General features: G+C 31.8%; 1 protein-coding gene across 1 annotated transcript in view; it reads left to right on the top strand.

Annotated features, from left to right (window-relative positions):
* LOC118204246 (uncharacterized) overlaps positions 1–17647 on the top strand; it is a 64482-nt gene extending 46835 nt beyond the window's left edge. Inside the window, exon 2 of the mRNA XM_035376579.2 lies at positions 9385–17647. Coding sequence (XP_035232470.2) covers positions 9385–10476 — 1092 coding nt within the window. The 3' untranslated portion in view covers positions 10477–17647. The remainder of the gene's footprint in view (positions 1–9384) is intronic.
* The last annotated feature ends 252 nt before the right edge of the window (positions 17648–17899 follow it).

Here is a 17899-nt window from a genome sequence, read left to right as displayed (position 1 = left end):
GTTTCAAAATTTAGTACAAGATCTAAGAAAATCAATTTCGAAAATGCAAGTGTCTGAAAACAAATATGAGTCACTTTGTAGAGACATTAAGTATTCCTTTGGAAGCAGGAGTCATGAAAAATGAGCAACGCCTTTGCCGGGAATCGAACCACGCACCTGTGAAATCTCCGCCTAACGAAGGCATGCCAAGAAGGCGGGATAAGTACCTGATATACTCCTTCATTTAAAGGGCGACTGGGGTTTTTAGGGGACCCAATCACCAAATCCTGGGTGTGGAGAATCATCATCCACCACCCTTTTAGTTCGGGCGCCAGTGTAGAGACATTAGGTATTTTTTGGAAGCAGGAGCAATGAAAATGATCAATGCCATCGTCGGGAATCGAACCACGGACCTCTGTAATACGCACTCAGCGCGCAGCCCACCACACCACGAAGGCATGCCAAGAAGTCGAGAGAGATACCTGATAACTTTATATAGTTTATTTTTTGGGTCCTATTTTTATCTTTTCTTTTATTCAGTATGTAGTTCGGTAGATGCTTTATGATGCCTGCTGCACTTTTTTCTAATATAATTTGTAGAATAATTAATATCAAAACTGGTAGTAATTCAAGTGGTGCATTTATGTGTGATAGATGGTTACCAATATCATTCCATTTTTAGAAATGTCATTCGCTCTGAAAGAAGTTCATTACTACAAAAGTTGAAATTTGGAGGTAAATGATACCGATTACAATTGTTTAATATTTCTAAATAGGGTTAAATATGCAAAAACCGCTGATATATCATCTAGTGATAATGTAATGTCCAGTATATCAGATGCTGCTATAGCTGGATTATGTGCAAATTTCTCTTGCTCGCTTTCGATCTTTTTCTAGCGGCGTAGTTTTAAGAGCATTTCCTCTGATACGGATCTGCTTATTGCATGATGTTCTTAGCATGCAAGGTACCATATTTTAAATTCAAGTGGATAATTGGAAGTAATGTAAATGTATTATTTAGAAGAATATAGCAGAAGAAAAAAAAGAGTTATTAATTGATATACTATAATTACTTACTTGTACTCATTGCAGAAGCACAACAATTACACAATAGAAAAATGCTTTCGAGTGAAGATAGTTCACTCGAAAACATTTCCAATTTATTCAGCTCATTAATACACCTTCAGTGTACTTGTGTTGAATTTTAATCTTTATAAAGTTGGTTAATACAATATATATTTTTGATGTATTGATACAATATATATTTTTGAAGGTGTATTAATACAATATATATTTTTGAAGGTGTATTAATACAATATATATTTTTGGATTTATTTGCATAGGCCTTGTACTAAACACTGAAACACTGACTTCAAATTTTTTAAGTACTCGGTCGAGTAGTCACAACAAGCTATGTCATCTTAACAACGAAAATTAACATGCCATTACAGCATAAAACTTGAAAAAAAATGTGTTTGTGCATGACGGGAAACTAATATTTGGATTTGTACAATGTGAGATCATCTCGATTGGACTTTTGTATTCCATTGCCATGTTGACGGAGTAAATATGGCCTACACCTCTTCCTTTTCCTGTTCTAGGATACCGCAGTCGGTAAATAAACTGCGCCCGTGCATCCTTTACTAAAGCTACGTAGAGCCAAATCTTAAAAGAGAAAGATAGACTTTTGTCTCATTTGGATGCTTTATTTAATTCCCTTTGCCTTTTCGAAAAAATTCTAGCTAATGGTAAGAGAAAAACAAGCGTAATAATTGGATAGTTTTGAAAAAAAAAATCGAGGGAACATATTTGATCCATTGATCAACGTAAAAAATCATACACTAAAACAGTGCAGAAATTTTGGAATACCGTATACCTATGTCTTCCTATACTAAAACGCCTTTGTCTACCTAGGGCTACCTATACTAAGCCTATCATATACTAAAACAGTGCAAAAATCTTAGGATACAGTATACCTGTGGATACATATGTCTGAAAAGAAGAAACTTTAAAATGATAATTGACGTACTTTAAAAGAATGACGACTTATTATGCACACGTAAAGCCACTAATTTAAGTAATGCTCACCAATCTAAAATTCAGCTGTAAGATATGCTCCTCTGTTCGAAAAGTTCAACCAAAATTTTGTCATGTGGTTGCAGTTTTCAATAATTTGATTTGGTTGAACGCTAACGTATTCTTTACAGGTGATAGCAGATCCGGACACCCGGATGGCTTTCAAAAACTAATCGGGTATAGTCCGGGACCCGCTCCATCTAGAGTATAACATGTTTACAACATAAAATACCTAGCATTGCATTACCTGCACGACAGGTGGACATTGCATGGCGACATAGCATAGCTCAGCATAGACATGACACGGCATAGCATTTCGACATGACATAGTATAGAATATAGTCACTGCAGAGCGATAGAACATATTTGCAACATTAAATACACAACGTAAAGTAACTTACACGACAGGTGGACATAGTATAGCAACATAGTTAAGCATAGATAAGACATAGCGGCATAACATATTGAGGTTACAGATTTATAACATGCAATTCTCAGTGTGGCATGACCTATGCGACAGGTGAACATTGCATGGTGACATATCATACCGTAGCGTAGACATAACATGACACAGCATTGCAACACGATATTATATAGTACAGTATAAGGATTACTTATTTACAGCATTAAATACACAACGTAACTTAACTACATGAAAGGTGGATATAGCGTAGCGACATACCATAGTTTCTCATAGACATAACATACATAGTATTGCGACATAACATATTGACGTCACAGATTTACAACATAAAATACTCAGCGTCATATAGCCTATACAGCATACAGAACATAGCCTTGCATATGAAATAGCAAGGAGGCATATATATTGACAAAACATTTTTTATAACAAACAAATAAAAAATAAATAAATAAAAAAATAAACAACATAACATGACCTGTACAGCAGGTGGGCATAGCATAGCGTACACAAAAGTGATTGAACATAGCATAGCATATTGTCATAGCATATACATAATTTTGCATAGCAAAATGTTATATTAAGACATGCAAATCATGTTCAGGAATCAGGAAATTACTCATTCTCGAATTCAAAATATTTTTCGCCATTATTTTGTGCTGTAAAGACTTTCACTTGAGCTGGAGCCACTTATAAGCTGTTCGAAAATGAAACTGGAAGTGTATATGGGTCTACTATTGCTAATGTTATCGTCTTTGCTAAGTGAATAAAAGGGGAGGGGGGAAAGAAAAGAAAAGCAAAATATGGGAAAATTATAGTCTAATCATTGCAGATTTTATTCTAACATCTGAAACAAGCGAATACCTAAATATTTAAATAAATAAATGCATATAAAATAATTTTAAAATATAAAATTTCATAAAAATTGTTAAAAAATAAAAAGAAGAAGAAAAAGAAGCGATTCTGTTCCTGTTGTAAAATGTAGCACGTCAGAAACACCTTTTATCAATTACACTAAAACTGCAAATACGCATAAAAATTATCAGTTGGATATACTGTGAATTAAAAGTATTTAATTTTTATCAATTAGATATACTGTTAAAAACTAGAATAATAGCTTAAATTATTAAGAAGTGTGTTTATTGTTTTTATATCGTTCAGTTTTTTAAACAATAACAGACTGTTTACGTTTGAAAGATAAATTAAAGATCTCATCCTTTATTGATAATAATACGTTGATGAGAACCGGTTTCACGCGACTGCGCGTGAAAGGCATATTGAAGGTCTTAATTTTCGCGCCTTGACAACATTTGCCAGCGGCTGCTTCTAGATTTTTTCCCATTCTTCTGATCTTCAAAAATGCTTTTTGTTACACAGTTGGTCCATGAAGCTTGTGGGTTTGAACTCCATTTGACCGCCTATATACAGAATTACTTCAATAAATATAAACTAAAAATTATTATTATTATTATTATTATTATTTTGAGATTCACGGCAGATCGAAAGAAACTTGCAAAAAAAAAAAAAAAAAAAAAAAACTCACGGTACCACTGTTAATGTGAATACGTAAAACTTAGTTACTAGTCTAAAAGGTCAGCAGAGCAAATGCTAGCAGGCATCAGTGATGCCACTCGTGATGAGAGAAGATAACGTAAAGTAAGAGAAGTAACGTAAAGGTTATGGGGTTCTGACCTTAATATAACAGCTAAGTGTATGGGAACCTCGTGAACAAAAAATAAGAAAAAAACTTCATTATTGCTTAACTAAAGAGATATAGCTGGAGCTATCAAAATTCTAAGTAGTTGGCCCCTAAATATCACAGAGACTGGCGAACCTATCAAGTGGCTGAAATACGGCCGAGCGTAGTACTAGCTTAGAGGGAGCGTAGCCAAATGGCAAACGCGCGCTAGTCAAAATCTCTGGCTCTCTAACGAAGTCAGCGGAACTTCGACTTAAATACCGGTCTTACTCATTTGCATTAACTGCGATTCTAAAAATACATTCTGGTTGGAAATTGTAAGTTGAAATTAGGAGAGATAGGAAAGTAGCTTTAACTAAGGATATGTTAAAAACTTAGGATAAACCTTACAGGTTAACCATATTTGTTTGAAATTAACTGTAATGCACCTGGTGTAATTTGTAGTAATCTCCTGTTACTAATATTACTTGATTATCACAAATATTACGATTATCTGCCTGAAAGCCGTACAATACTGCCAGCTTCGCCCAAGCACTTTATCAATCGTTAAACTGAGTGTCGGCTGGCATATACTTTTATAATTTTTTCAATCTTTTCTCAGTTCATCATATCAGTATTAAATTTTCTTCGTAAGATGGCTAAGAAAAAAAATTTTTTTTTGTCTTTTTATTATTAACTTTTATGTGTTAACTTTATTTATAAAATAACATGCTCATCGCACTTAACGCCACGTAAAATTCAATTCTGCAGCAGAATCGTACAGGATTTAAAAACAGCATATCATTAGAACTCCAGAGACAGTGTAAGAATTGCAATTATTTTGATATTTGCTATAATATTCCATACATATTTTGATACATATACCATACATATTTTGATGTTTGCTAATTTTGATATGTACTTATTTCAATAAAAACTTACCGCCTACTCGCTCAGCCACCTAAAGTAGTTATCATAAAAAAGAAAATGTAATGAGTCCAGCTACTATTATTTCATAAAGTTATTGAATATTTCTAATAAGACATCTCATGATTATATACGTTTATTTAAATCAATCAGATTAAAAAGTAGAAAAAATATTCTTAAGAACTGTGTTGATACATCAGTAACATTCCAGATTATATTTGAAAGTATCTTAGGATTTACTGAATGGCAATACGCTGACGCGTGAAAGATAAAAGTATTTTATTTACCACCGTGGCTACACATTGCATTTATAGAGCCGAGTTTGTTAATTAAAATTGAAAGGTTAATCTTACATTCTTCCGAACGGCGACAGTCTCGCGCGCTGGAGATAAAATTGTTTTTCGAAGTGTTGCCACTGTTCGCTTTGAGTTTCTTAATCAAAAATTCATTAAAGTTTTACAAAATCTGAAATAAATAATAAAACATATTTAAAATTCGGGCTTCATTGGGCTACCATCGCTTTTTCAAAATTCGGGGTTTCATGTATTGCACATTAAATAATTTACAAATTATACGCTAAAACTTTTGCTTATGAACTTAATTTATTCCTGACGCTTATTTGTTATCGGAATTACTCGTAAACCGAAGCAATTTTTCCCGTAGGAATTAAATGTAAAATGAATTAATTCCTAAAATCCAAATGATTTCTTAGAAAAGGGTACTTTGTATATGACCTCTTAATGCAAAACCAGTGGAATTCATTAAATCTAACACATACAAAATATTAACGTATAATATGCAATATTTAACACAATGTTAAACGCATAAAAAATAAAGAAACTTGAATTAAATTTTACCGTATTTCAACGAAGGAGATTTGACAGCCTAAGCAACAAACTATAAAGAAGTCAAATATGCAAAATGCTGCTGCTGTTTAAATGGAAATCCTATTCCGTAAAATTATCAGACAGCTTCTACCTTTCTGGATTTTTTTCTTTACTTTTCTCTTAATACCGCTTTCTTCTAATTGAGAATCGCTGAAACATTAATCCTATTAAAAACTTGTACACTGTGTTTTTTGACTCTGTTTCTGTTTTAAAATGTTCTTAAAGGAAGGCATGGCATTCTCATTACAAATATTTATGACTTACCACCTGAGTGATAATGTTCTATAAACCTAAGCACATGGTTTAACCTAAGCTCAACAAATTTCATGGATCAAATAAATAATGGTCGTTTTCCCGTAGGTCTTATTTATCTGAAGATATTTCCTCCACAATTAACTGCATTTTGGACTAGCACTTGCTGCTGGCTTACTTACTCGTATCCCGAAATATCATTGTCATCCAATACATTTTTTGCTTGGAAAGTTTTTTCGTGACCCACGACGTTCGTTAGCCATGTACCTTTTCCATAAAAATGAATTTTCATATATTAGGATTAAAATAATGCATTTAATATTACTTTGTGTTCAGTGTATGAATCCTTGCATACACTTAACTAAAAAACATCATTATTCCACAGTAGCATGGGTTTCGTAAGAAGCACTCAACTGTACACCAGTTTTATAAGGTCACTGAGCTGATCTCACAAGGCCTCCAAGACTGTCAGACTACAGGTGCCATCTTCCTCGATGTAGATAAAGCCTTTGACCGTGTTTGGCTTGAAGGCCTCATGCACAAAATCATTACTCTGGGCTTCCCAGAGTACATCACAGCCATCACTTATTCCTATCTTAAGGATAGACACTTTATCGTTCGTGTAAACAATTCACTCTCTACTCCACGGGCTATCAAGGCTGGTGTCCCGCAAGGGAGCCTCCTTGGGCCCATTTACTATAATATTTACACGAACGATATCCTACGATCACCACACACCCTGGCTATGTACGCCGATGACACGGCAATTCTCTCAAAAAATGCATCTCCTGGTCCAATTATACAAGCATTCCAAAGAGTCCTGGCTAAACGCCTGGAAAGTAAAGATCAATGTGGATAAATCTGAGGTCGTTTGGTTCACTAAAAGAATTAACATCGATAATGAAGACTGCATCCACATGTATGACATCCCTATTCAGTGGACTAAGCAAGCCCTGTACCTTGGAATTATTTTGGATAGGCAACTCACCTGGACCTCACATATTACACAGATTATAGCCAAGTTCCGTGTCCGTAAACGAACACTTACCTCCTTAATTGACTGGAACTCAGTTCTTTCTATTGACAACAAATTACTTATTTACAAGAAACTTTTGCTTCCCATCCTCTCATATGCCTGTCCTGTTTGGGGATATGCTAGTCTTACTAATGTAAAGAAACTCCTAACACTACAGAATATCTTACTCAGGGCAAGCGGCGAATTGTCGATGGTTCGTTAGAAACTCGGCAATTCACCAAGAGCTTGAAGTACCAACTTTACATGTTTGCTTTGCTAGTCTCGCAGACAAATTTTTCAAAAATATACCAAATGTTAACAATAGCACAATACCAGTGCTAAATTATGATTATAATTCTGACAGCAATCGAAGGACACCAGACTGTATGATTATAATTCTGACAGCATCAAAAGTAAAAGTTATGCATATTCTCACAAAGAGAAGAAAATAAAAAAAATTAATTTTTCGCGGAATTAATTCCGGCCTGTTATATTAAGATTAAATTATAATTTTAGAGACTTGATAATTATATAAATCATGCATATCGTAACAGAATCAAGAATTAATGATCAAGATATCTGAGGACAGGCCGTTTGCTGTCCTCAAATATCTTGATCATTAACTGTCATTCTATTAATTCATATACCTAGTTGTCCCACCCTAATTATATCTATGCACAATCTCATACTGTATTGTTTTTCTGGTCAGCTGCTAATGTTGTATATATTTACCTGTATATAATGTATATATTTTCTTATATTTTCACTATGCATTTTTGTTTACAGTCATTTTATGTTATTTACTTCTAATATGTTAATGCAACACATGAGAGACTCTCAAATTCTGCGAGCTAAGGCATTTCTTTACCACGTCATTTGCTTATCTGCGCACTTACCTTCGCCAAGGCCTGAACCGCAGGTGTGTTTCTGTTGGACTCATTTACGTGCTCACCCGGACTGTGAACTATTCTGAACTTTCATTTTCTTCGATACGACTCATAAACTGTTCGAAGTTACAAAGAATCGAAAGTCGGAAATCATTATGCCGGGATAGCGTCTACGGGCACCCGTAACTGCGAACCGAGTTTGCCTGAGCCGAGGACTAAGAAGAGTGAATATTCCAGCTCAATCCCAAATCTGCTTATAACACTTCGATTTCTTAAAAGCTTAATAATTAATGGATTGCTGTTAACTGGAAGGTATCAGTAACACAAACAGCAGATTAGAATATATGGATATGCGTGCGTTTGTATGCATCATATGCTAAATTCATACAATAAAGTAAGTTAGAAAATTATTCTGAGAGAAATAACCACACGAGGAAGATAAAGTACATCAGTTTCTATAAGTACACAGAAATAGATGTACTTTATCTTCCTCGTGTGATAAAGTACATATGTAAGATAAAAGTACATCTATAAGCACGTAAGATAAAGTACATCTATCAGTACATCAATGCATTTATTTGTATCATGTATTAGATCGTTTGTTTACAAAAATGAAGTGTCTGTCTGTCAGTCAGCAATTTTCTAGTATATTTATTGAGAAAAATCTCTGTATATATACGAAACCACTCAGTACAAAGTCACTTAATATATATGATATAGTGTGTGCCCATATCGTTACAGAATTTCCAAGGATCTGAGTTTTCCATTTTCTTTTTTATGTTTAGGACAAACAAATTTTGGCAAAGAATTTCCGTAAGATTCTGTTACGATATGTTGTCTCTAAAATTAAGATTAAATTATAATTTGACAACAAGTGTCATCTTGTTGGCCGGAATTAATTCCGCGAAAAATTAATTTTTTTATTTTCTTCTCTTTGTGAGAATATGCATAACTTTTACTTGGGTTTAGAAACATATTAACTGATAAAATACATATAAATACTGTAATAATTCGTATTGTCAATAATATGATAAATAAATAATTCGAAGCAAAGCATCAGTTCTTATCTTAACATCAAATACCTTTTGTTATTAAACTAAAAATTCTGTTGTTTGCATCATTAGTATTTTATAATTTGAAGATTATGTTTAGAGTGCTAATGGTCCTCTCCGATATATATGTATATGTGTGTGTGTATCGTCATTTATTAATTTATAATGTTAGTTTACATTTAGTAATTTTAAAATTCTCTTATTCCTCAGATGTTGCCTTTTGAAATGAAGTTCGAGTCTGTCCTGAAAACAGAATGGAAAATTTTTATTTGTTTCCTGCTTATCACGTGGTTCCTTGGCTTAGGATTCTGCATGCCGCCGAACCCTGATGGCGAAAAGAATTTTCAAAACTCAGTCGAAAATTCCTCGACGCTTGAAATGTACAGCATGCCATCTCAAGGAAAGACTTATGTTCAGAATCTTGAAATTGATAATATAAAATTAGATGAGCAACCGTCTCATCTAAACCAGGACATCAATCAAAAGATAATATCTTTTCATTCTGTTAACGGAAATGCAAACAGTTCTACTGGTTGGATACTTCCCGATGGTTATAAAGAAGACTTTGATAGTGATGTGAGTGAGATTTTGTTGCAGAACAATGATATTGATGCTGCTGGAGTACCCAATTCCTTTTTTGTAGGCGACTTACTTATCGTCAAGGGTAAGGAGGTTCTTCTGAAAGATGACGACAGCACTCCTGAGGAGAGTGTGGTCCACATACGTCATCGGACGTCATCGTCAATGAATGGCGCTGAAGTACCATTCATTGATGAAGACTCCCGTAAGCTGGGAAACAGGAACTTAAGCCGGAAGCGACGTCAGAGACCGGATACACGGCAGGGTCATCGTCGCCATCGAAAACGCAAGCGTCGCCATAGGCTCGTTCTGAAGCCTCGCGAAAACAACCGGAACTACTTGACGGATTCCAAAGAGGACCCCAGAGAGCAGCATCGGCTATTGCTCAATTCGGACAGTCCGGGTTACGTAATCAGCAGCGCAAGCGAAGTGAAAAAGGACTGGTGCCGCACTATCCCTTTGAGACAGAAAGTGTCGGAAATGCATTGCCGCTCCAAGAACATCATGAACAATTTCTGCTACGGTCAGTGCAATTCTTTTTTCATCCCTCATGCGGGAAGGACAGGGAATAATAAGGTGGCTTTCCAGTCTTCTGCTTTCTGCAAACCTCATCGCAGGAAATGGGCCAACATTACGCTCAGTTGCCCGAGTAGGAATCCACCGAAAGTTTATAAGACTGTTTTGATAGTGGAATCTTGTCGATGTAGTGAAGAGAATCTTTAACACATTTCAAATTATTGAAAAAAAAAAAAAAAAAAAAAAACATTTCGCAGCATTTCATTAAAGATGACTTTTAAGGCGCATTCAAACATTACATTAAAAGCAACTATTTTATTTAAAATATTTTGAGAATTTTTTTATTTTTTTTATTTTAAAGAGCTTAAATACATTTATTTCTGAAGAATATAATACTTAAGATAACTGAAGAGTATATAACTTAAGATAAACTACAAGAAAATACTCTTAAAAAAAAGAATCATTAGCCTTCTTCGAATATTTCCTTCTACAGCGTATACTCAGTAGTTACTTTTCTTATTAAACACTGTGATTAATAGAAATTTAAAAGGGTCTAGTGTAAAATAAAATAAATGAAATAAATCAATGAAAGATTTTGTCAAGATAAGGCATTTTCTTGTCTGGTTTATACTGAAATTTCTTTGCGACACTTTTCTTAATACGCATTATTACATTTCGTCATCTTATTTCGGTATTCATTTCATATCATTATGGTTGTGGTGTTTCACTTCATATAAGAATAAATAAGATTCTGTTTTGCACCATTACTTTGAAATCATCCTGTATATTTTCATAGTTCTCTCCCTTTTTTTAAAAAATTCTTTGCTATATAAATATAAATAGCTACTTTCGTCAGCTATTTACACTTGAGGTCAGAAAGTAAGTGAAAGATTTTTGTGTTAGAAGTGAACTTGAAACAAACGATATTTCATCTTTTGAAAGAATGTTCATTAATTTGAATTCGAAAAATGGTTGCATGTTAAATTTGGAAAGAAGCAATAACGACATACCAAGGAAGGTGTTTTCTTCAGTGCATCAGAGTGAATGAAAATGATATTATATATGTATACACAGGAAAAAGCAGAGTTCCGCTGTCCCCACTAGACCCTTTTAAAGTACGAAATGATGACTAAGCAGTTTAGAACGTAATCTTTTATTAGCATTATTTTAATCATTTGACATATAAACTAATACATAAAAAATACACTAATGTTGGACTTAAATTTTATTTATTTATTTTTAACTGTTATTCTAGTCACTTTTAAATCCTCAAGTTTTCAAACATATAATACTTTTTTAAAATAATAATTCGAGAATCTAAATAGATGTGTAAACAAATGATGCGAAATGTTGTCTAAGTTTTAAATTTCTGAAGTTCCGATCTGAAATGTTCATTTAGATCTGAAGAATCTATGTTCACATCGGTTTTATAACACTTTGAGTCTTATATAGTTGTTCTGGTAATGTGAACAGCAAATAAGCCTTTTTACATCAACACGAACTTATGACAGATACATTTTTTCTTGTGAAGCTAATAATTTTATAAACTTTGAAGTAACTAATATTCTAAATTTTCCTTGCATTGTTTTGTTCAGTGCATGTTAGTAGTTTGCAAACTTCTATCAGAAATTTCTAAACAATAGCATGCAGAAAAGGAAAGCAAAGTTTTGTTGATGATGAAAAAAGGAAAAAGAACAACTGATTTATTTTTTGTTTGGTTACATGCCATTAAATGGAAGTACAAACTGTTGAATTCTTAAATGTGCTGTGAGTAATGAGATTTTGTAAAGTAATCATTAATTTCGTGCAACAGTTATAATTTTTCCAGTTGAGATATTTATGTAGCTATTATTTTTTAAGTTGTATTATAATCTGAGTAACAGATGCTTATTTAATATTCCAACTTGGGTATCGTCTGTATGCAAACGGAATTTAATGATGTCCACAGTAAATTATTTTACGTATCAGTCAAATTTTAGAAAACTATCTGAAGCGCTGGAAGATTTCAATAATAAAGTGAATTTCACAATTTCTTGCCAAATTAGACTAGATCACGGTAGAATTGCGATCTGATCCTTTAAGCTTAGATTTCAGTTCAGTACATGAAAGAGACTTTTATATTTGAAAGGAAAAGTGAGCTTAATATTATCCTCCTCTTTTTTTAAAAAAGAATTTAAAATTTTTGCAGTGTAAAGACCCACGGCAATTGTAAGCATTTTCGAAAATTTTACAAGAAATGAAGTTAAGCTCAGTGCAGTTTGTAGTTTAAACTTAAAACTTATGCTACACAAATTAAGAATTAATCGTCAGAAATTCAAGACATATGAAATAAAATCATTGATTTATTCGTAAAACGAGCTGAGCTCTAGAAAACAATAGTATCAAACAGTTAAAAAAAATTTGGTATTAATTCACAAAAATGAAAACAAATTAGAGGCATTAACACTTATTTGATAAAAACAAAACTCAGTTATTCAAGGTAGCTGATAATTTTTATAACAGAATTGAAAGAAGAAATTATAACAAGCATTTCCTATATGTGAAATGGCAGTAACTTTCCATTTTGCTATAGCTGGAAATTCTATCTTACACATAGTGAATAGAATATCATCTAATTTCAGTCCTTAATATTCTTTACTTTCCCAATTAATCTTTTTTAATTTATTTTAAAGTTAAAAGGTTCTTTTAGATTCGTGAATTTTTAGAAATAACAATATATGACACATAGCTAAGATTACTTTAGGAATGCAATGACTTTTGTATTTTATTTATAATCTGATTAATATCTACCATCTATTATAATCTTCATTTGTTTAGACGTTTATTCGTTCGTTCTATTCTTCATTTGTTCGTCTATTATAATCTTCATTTGGTATATAAATTGCTGAAATTTCAGTAATATTTTTCTTCATAGAAAACGACAACATGTATAATATTGTAGGGCCGGTACAACTCATGCGATCGGATCAAGCGGCAGAATTTAGATACAGCAAAAATTTATAGAATTTAAAAAATACTGGAAGGAAAAATTTAAGGGTGGTAATTTTTTTTTATTTAAGGGAGGCACTGGGCAACATAATTTAGGACCTGCAAAATTTTAAAAATTAAGAAGGCACTAATTTAGATACCTAGCGCCAAATATTATTTTACAATTAATAATCAGGTAGATATATTTTTAATGCTTATGTAACAATAAAAGCTATTATTATATCAAATAAAAATAACTTAATGCACGTTTTTATTGTAGAACTCTAATAGTTTTGAAGCTGAGTACTATTTCTATCACATGTAGAACAAAAATATCTGCAGTAGAAAGTCTCTATTATCGTAAAAAAATACTTTTTGCGCGTGATTATTATATTCATTTCTTAAGGTTACATGGTTATGTTTACTTGACTGTAATATGGAAAGAAAAGATGGTTATAGAAATCTTTGCAAAGTTCCAATAAAGAAAGTTTATAGTTGAAAACTAAATGCCAATGAGGTTGGTTTTTCATTTTCTCTCCCTAAACTGAGTACATGAGAAAGAAAAATGAAGAGTGCCAAACCAAATTAAATGCCTTAACATTCTTTCGGTTCAAAATCGGGATAATAAATGTAATGTCATACTTCAGATTATTTTGGATGAGTATTTTATCAAGTAGAGACGTGATAAAAATGTTGAAAGAAGAATGAATACTATTTAGTTTAATTATAATCTAGTTATACTAACATTTCTTTCCTTATTTATGACTAATTCTTCTTTTTATAATAAATTGTTCATCTTGTCATCCTCAGTTGATTTGAACATTTATTGTAGCATTGTTCAAATGAAACTGCACTCATGTTGAAGATATCTACCTCTTGGTTCTAGGTAAATATATTGAAAGAAATGGAACTTTTATCTTTGCCGTCATTGTTAAAAGAATTACTTATAATGGCTGTATAAATGGACGTTTCTTAGGAAAAAGAAATCGTGCTAACAATAATGGCTATATAAATGGACGTTTCTTAGGAAAAAGAAATCATGCTAACAAACTAGAAATTTCTCTTTTAAATACAGAAGAGCCGGGAGGACACTTTTAAAATGTAATTAATTTCTGTTTCACGAACATTTCTTGAGGAAATTTATTAGTACGAATGCTATCTTTTATTTTTTGCGAACTTAAGGAAAACAATATTATTTCATTTAGTCTTCTCGCGAAAAGTATTTTTACCATCAGGGACAAAATATTCATTATCTGATGGATTTTAACACATTGAATTGGATATTATTATTACATTTCTAAATTTCAATGAAGCAAAAATCTTCAGCTTCTAAAAAACGTAATATAAAAGTTCTTTTTCTCTTTTCCAATAAACTAATTACTTGGATACATACAAGTAGGTCAACTTGGCCATTGAATCTGGCTGCAAGAAAAGTTTTCCACTTTTCCCTTTGTGTGAAGAAAATGAGCAAGCCAGATTCCCTTAAAAATTCTCCATTAAATTACCTCTTCTTTGAGCATATGCCATAACTACGAGTATCAAACAGATCAACCTTTGTGTGGACGTTTTTACCAATCAGATTTTATAGCAGAAAATCGGTCTCTGAAGAACCGAGAACGGAATGCATGTTTTTACAGGAGATGTAAATACCTACCTACCTAACCTTTGATAAATTGGAAAAAAAAAAAAAAAAAAAATGAGGCCTTAATCTTAACCGAAGGAAATCGAACATCTTTTGGAAAATCAGGGAAGACTTGACAGAGAGTCATAATATATTTAATAATCCTATTATATAATAATTTATTGAAATTAACACTTCCAACCATAAAAAATAAAAGGTTTTTAAATCGTAATTTATTAAATGTCTTTTAGTGTTAAAAAATAAAATAAGATGCGGTTAAAAAACTATTTTCAGAGAGTAAGGAAGTCGCGTGTTCCATCTTATAAGAAGTTTTAGATTTGGACTGAAAACGTGATATATTTAATCTCCGTCTTGTAAAACTTTTTTACCTTTTGCATTCTCCGCCCCCTGTTTAGAGTCTAACCGCATTGATATAAACTATGGCGTGTGTCTTCTCGAAAGCAAAGTCAATAAGATAAAAAAGAAGATCTGTTTTCTTTGAATAGAGCGCTTTGTTCGCATCTACTGAACGTTGATATGGATTTAAGTGCTCAGATAAAGAAAATCGCTTCGGCATCCTTTACTCAGCAGCGTAAGGTTAGCAACAATCTAAAACTCCCAGAATTTTAATAAGGTTAGATAAGTGTTATCAAATTTACATTCTAGTTAAAAGAAGTTTAACGAAGAAACAACTTCATTTTTCGCCTGTGAGTATAGAGTAATGATGTTAATGTAAGAAAAAAAAAAAAAAAAAACACTTTATCTCAAATTTCTTTAGCTATTTCGTTAAACTAACGTTTTAGTTAGTTTACTTTTTTAGTTTAACGTTTTAATTGTAATAATTTTTTTATGAATTTTTATCGACATATAGAAGTGAATCACTTGCCCCACTTGGGAAATAGGTTTATTTGCAATGTACTTCCCAACAAACAATATCGTGAATGGGAAAACAAAAAGAATTGTATGTTTTCTTGGAAAAAAAAATCAAAATTACTCCTCTTTTTTAGTTCAAATTAAACTAAACGTTGTAAGAAAATCTTCATTAAAATTAAGCAGAATTTCATCTATATTAACACTGGAATACTGTTAGATACTGTATACATTTTGTGAGAATCTGATACGGATCTCAATTATTTCGAAGAAAAATATTGTTTATGCTGTAAAAAGCCCTGCTTTTAATGTAAAGATTCTTACATTTAAAATTTAACAAAATTCTGAGGTTAATGGTTTAGAGATATAACATAAATATCACTTTCATCATGAAATTTTTAGAAATTAAATTTAACTATTATAGTTTGATTAAAACAGATAAGTCCATATTTTTCTACACGGTGAAAAAATACTGACTGAAGAGCAAAAACGTTTGAAGCTACTTTAAAATTATTTAGTAAAAAGTACAGAAATAAATGCAACACTTATGCTTCTGAAAAAAGAAAAAATACATGTGGTAACTGTGGCATTAATGTATTCCATAGGCATACGTATGCAGCGAGCAAGGATCTAGTGTACTGAGTATAATTATATTGAAATTTACCCCTGTAAATTAAAAATTTACTATTTCATTATTTTGAACTAAAAGCAGAACCTAAAATATTTATTTCATAGTTTTATGCTAAAAAAATACAAAATATTTGTTTCATTATGATTAAGAGCTACCAAACTAGATAATAGCAGTTGTTGAAAAAATCGGAAAGTTCTGAACTCAGTTAAGAATAATTCAGCAACGGAATTTCAAAAGCAGAATATTTGGGATTTTTTTTCTCTCTTCTTGGTTAAGAAAAAAGTGCTTTTCATTCCCTTCAAATAATAAAAGCGTCTGTCCTTAATGATACAGTTGTTATCTCATCAGATTAGAAACACAATTCAACATACATTTCATTCTTTTCATAACCTTGGGTAAATAGAAATGGCATCAGATCTTTTATGTTCCGTCTGTTATCTGAAATAATGACGTATGATTTTTTGCCAAGTACGGAGGAAACACATGTATATTAAACATTTTTAGTCTGATTTATAGTATCTTTCGTTTTCCGTGCATTCATAAAACACACTGTCATAAAATATTTGCATAAGATGATTGTTTATTCTGTTATCTGAAAGTCAGCAGTATACATAATATTTTTATAAAACACTATAGTTTCAGAAAATGAAAAAAACGAAAGAATGTCTGTTGATGAAATCTTGAAAATTATTCTATCCATTTGAATTTATCATGTACAGTATTATCAGAAAATATCATCATGTATAAGCAAAAAGTATATTTTTGTTCTTTCTTTTAAATTTTAAACTTTCTTTAAAAATATGTGCCTTTTAAAACTAAACAAAACCATTTTTTCCATTCAAAACTGTTCATAATAATATGAATACAGTTGTTGTTTTATGATTAGCGAAAGGGTACTTAATTTGTTATAATATCTTATATGAATATCAATTTCTAATCTTTCAGTACTTAATTTTAATGATGCGTTACTTTATGTTAAGCTTAAGAATTACGTATGTACTTTTATCACATAAGAAAACCAGAATATATTGTGCTTATAAATAAATATCTTGGAAGAGTAAAATAAATGTAGCCAATATTTTTCTTGTTTGCATATTCAAATTGTACTTGTACATAACATTGCTGATTTTGAAGAAAAGTATGAGTTTGTAGAAAATGTTAAGCTGAATTAGAAATGCCTGAATTTATTCCGATTATGAGAATATTTTACATTTGATGTGTATGTAAATGCATTTTGTACATACTTGTATGATATTTTGAATCTAATAAAATATAAATCAAAGAATGTTTACATTAATTTAGAACGTTTTAATTCAAAGTTTTTTGGACTTCCACGCCACTCAGTGGCGCGCAGCACCGGGAAGGAAGGCAAACGTTTTAATTTTTAGAACGTTTTAATTTAAGATTCACATAATAACTTGCATGTTCTCTAAGCATCATTATCGTCAGTGATGCAATTTATATATTCTTGGAACATTTAACTTCGTGGAAAGGGGTGGGAACACAGCTTATAGGTTTTGGTTTTGGAATGATATGTTTCT

This window comes from Stegodyphus dumicola, chromosome 2 (assembly GCF_044657685.1).
Source record: "Stegodyphus dumicola isolate Sdum_Otavi_A_Nest chromosome 2, ASM4465768v1".
NCBI classification, from domain to species: Eukaryota; Metazoa; Arthropoda; class Arachnida; order Araneae; family Eresidae; genus Stegodyphus; species Stegodyphus dumicola.
Note: the sequence above shows the minus strand (reverse complement) of the source record. Positions and strands in the feature narration are given on the sequence as shown.